The 3,709-nt window shown below is 39.7% G+C and overlaps 1 protein-coding gene across 1 annotated transcript in view; it reads left to right on the forward strand.

Moving 5' to 3' along the window:
- The first annotated feature begins 208 nt into the window (after nucleotides 1–208).
- The window catches only part of LOC113215039 (chaperone protein DnaK-like), a 22,197-nt gene continuing 18,696 nt past the window's right edge, over nucleotides 209–3,709 (forward strand). The window contains exons 1-5 of the mRNA XM_052274933.1: nucleotides 209–455; nucleotides 539–609; nucleotides 715–841; nucleotides 998–1,111; nucleotides 1,852–2,093. Coding sequence (XP_052130893.1) covers nucleotides 209–455; nucleotides 539–609; nucleotides 715–841; nucleotides 998–1,111; nucleotides 1,852–2,093 — 801 coding nt within the window. The remainder of the gene's footprint in view (nucleotides 456–538; nucleotides 610–714; nucleotides 842–997; nucleotides 1,112–1,851; nucleotides 2,094–3,709) is intronic.

The following is a 3,709-nucleotide window of genomic DNA, read 5'->3' on the forward strand; positions in this document are numbered from 1 at the left end:
GGTATAATAGAATATTATAGTGAAGAATATGCACTTTATGCGTTTTCAAACCGTAAATTATTCGCTAGAGCGACTTAACCGGTTTCAGATCGGCCCCTATTTTAGATCAATCTGTCATAATCTAGTGATTTACAAGCGTCATTACGCACTTTTCGATGTAAGAAGCCATTAAAATGTGAAGTGTACGTCTCTTCTTCGCCTTGATGGGATGATTGCAACAGCTCATTTTGTTGTAGATGCCGCCGGTAAATTTCCAGGTGGTGCATTAGGCATCGACTTTGGTAATACTACTTCTTCTGTGGCTGCAATGACTTCAGGGTCTCCCCAAATACTTCTGAATGATATATTTCTTGAGTCGACGCCGTCATGCGTGCGGGTACTGAGCAAGGATGACGTCACTGTAGGCACATTGGCGGAACGTTCATCATTGATGTATCCAGACTGTACCATTAGAAGTAAGTTGAATAATCTCTGCGTGTACTGTAAAAGAATATAAGTATGCGGCCCGTGTATTTCAGAAATTTTGCCTTTCTTGCAGATGTTAAGAAGATTCTTGGAATGCCATGTTCTGAAATACTTGCAAATAATGTTTCTATCACATCAAAAGAGGTTCTTATAATATACTACAGTGGTTTTTGTTTGTGTTTTTTTCAATATACAGTTTTGTTGTATCCATTTGTGTCGGTAAATAAATGTGTTGAACATTACTTCCAGGCTGCTGGTTGGATTTTGAGGGAGCTAAAGCGCATTGCTGAGCAAAAATTAATTCAATCAGAAAGAGCTGTGATAGGTGTACCGTCGTACTTTAACAAGGAACAACAGTCTTCACTTGTCTACGCAGGTACTGTGGTGGTGTTACGTTCGATAGGGAAGACTGTAACCCGTTCTGCATTTTAGATGAGTTACACGCGTGCGGGTAAATGCTACATTGTTAAAAAAAAGTTGTTGTTAATTCACTACATAAGTTTTGTTAATTTTGTTGGCAACATGTGGTCAGGTTCACAACAACATCTGCAATGTGGAGGGAAGGTGGAAAATTTTGAGGAACCTCCATTTTTGAGGAAAACTCCCCAGATCTTGCATCATATTTTGAAGGAGCTCCTTACAAAATGTGGGATTTTCTTCATTTAATGATGCGAGATTTGAGAAGTTTTCCTCAAATATGGCAGTTCCTTAAAGTTTTCCCTTTTTCCTCCAAAAATCAGACATTGCTTTTACCGTGTGTTTTTAACAAACATGTTGTCAAATAAGAACATTTATAAAAATCTCAGATACGATCTTTCGGACTGAGAAAGTGACTGTTCCCTACCATTGTTTTGTTACCTCAGAAAAATTCTTATATTATCCTGTGTTCTGCTTGCGAACGGAATGTGTGGTCAACAAAATTAACACTTCTCTTGTACGTGTACAGAAAAGCAATACTTAGTACTTTCTGTTGTGTGCCAATATAGGCCGAATATGACAAGTTTTAAAATTGTTTAGAGGGAAGGAACACATATCTTTTAAAACAAGAGAGTTATCATGCACGCAGTCTGTTGTCATAGGTAACAATTACTTTTAACAGTGTAACAGTGTGCTGCATCCTACTTTCACTTTGAATTTTGTTATTGCTGATTATTGACCGCTCTCATAATAGAAATTAGATCCTTATGTTTTCTTTCCACCCCAGAAAACGTACCTTTTATTTCACGTTGGAAGTTCTCTCGTTTTCCTACATGAAAGTTTGACTTTTGATGCTCCGTGAAAAATAATTTAATCCCTACCATGCCGGGAAATCTGAAGTTTTTACTGAAATTGGTTACCTTGTTTATTACAAAATAATGTTAGTGCTTATGACATTTTTCTCTCCAGCGTGCAACATTGCGGGCTTTACCTCGGTAAAGCTGGTCAATGAAACTTCTGCTGCAGCTGTCTGCTATTCATCTAAAATTGAAATGTTGGAGCATATTGGAATCGTTGACATTGGTGGAGGCGGTGGCTCTGTCGCGGTTGCCGAGGTATCGAAGAACAACGTGCGCGTCTTAGCTTCTTCCGTTGTCCAGCTACCTGGTGGCGAAGACATCAATGAAAGAATGTGTATCTACCTCCTAAAAGTTAGTACTCTGTTTTACTCAATATATTTCTTACGCGAAGTGCTACTGACATTTTTCTAGTGAGGGGCAATTTATGCAAGGGCATAACGGCCTCATTTTTAGACAGACCCACAGACTGTCCGTACCAGGAGGAAACATGCCCCCCCCCCTCCACCACAACCACCACCACCACCGCCACTACCACCACTACCACCAACCTCCACTGCAGCTTGCCCCTACCCATCCTCCTTGGCACCCAGACTCCCCTCCCAACCGGCCAGGAGCCGGCCACACCATTTTACCCGTGCGCGATTCGATTTGATATCTCGAAGAACTCAAATACCGGAAGTCAGGGTTAAGTGTCACTCATAATAGAGGCTTGTCGTCATTGCAACTCTCAACTCTCAACTCTTCTCCGACCAAAATTTTATCACGATTTATTCTTACGGGCTTCAATCGAACGTGTCCAATGGCCACACTGTGAAAAATAGTAGGTACGTTTACAGGAAAATTTTCCTTGACGCAAGTTGTAAAATTACAATTTGTAATCGTAAAAATACATGCAGTACGTATCGACTTCAAATCGATTGGCGAGTAAAAAAATGTGCTCTCGTAAATTTACTATTTAAATTCTAATTCAAGTTTACAAAATTTTTGTAAAATTACGACGAAATGTTTTACAGTGCCAAGAACGTTCAATGAACCGCCAGACTTTCGGTATTTTTGTTCTTCGACATGTCGAAAAGCGTTCCGGAGAAATAGTCTATCGTCGTGGACTGTTGTGTTGTTGCTAATTTACCTGTGTACCGAAACTAGAGGGGGGGAGGGGGGGAGCTTTGCGGTCTAGCCGACGTGACTGTCCCAGTCTTATAGTCCTATGGGCCAATTTTCGTTACATGCTCTGAACAAAAAAAAAGAAAAGAAAAAAATACAGATTCGAGCTGGGATGCTAGGTGCAACCCATTTCTAGGTCGCATATTGATTTTATTTATTGTATTGCACACTTTATAATTCTATGAATCGAATTTTAATTGATAAATTACCTGGTAAATTCTTATTTTTACTGGGAACCATTCAACACTGTTAAAAAAAATCCTGGGATTTCACGGAGGAACACTCGTGAAAAGTATTGCCAAAGTCCTTTGGGATTTCCCAAAAAACTCTTTAGATTTCACGTGTTGAGTTTTTGCTTTGAAACATATAGACGAATAAAAACTTCCACCTTCAAAATCTGTTTTAGTACACGAAAACTAAGAACGGAGTCCTCTGGGAATTTCTAAAGTAGTAGAAATTGAATCTTCGGGAAATCCCAAGAAATTTTTAACAGTGAACACGAGCAATTACGTCCTGCTGTGACCCGTCCTGCTTGACCTGCTGGGCTGGTAGCACTCTCGGTGCGCGACGAAAACGTCTTTGTGCAGCAGTAGTTACTCACAAATCTTGTGAGTAATATTGACAATTAAAATTGTACTTACGAACAATTTTTTTCTCGGTGGACTTAAAATGGCGATTGGTGCGTGGTGCGTACCAACTTTCACAATAACTCGTATTACTCATAAAGTATGTGAGTATTACTGCTGTACGAAGAAGTTCATCGTTCTATACATATGTCAGTATCGGGCTTAAAGTCAGCGAAT

Source organism: Frankliniella occidentalis, unplaced genomic scaffold (assembly GCF_000697945.3).
Source record: "Frankliniella occidentalis isolate FOCC.00 unplaced genomic scaffold, Focc_3.1 Scaffold468, whole genome shotgun sequence".
Lineage (NCBI taxonomy): Eukaryota > Metazoa > Arthropoda > Insecta > Thysanoptera > Thripidae > Frankliniella > Frankliniella occidentalis.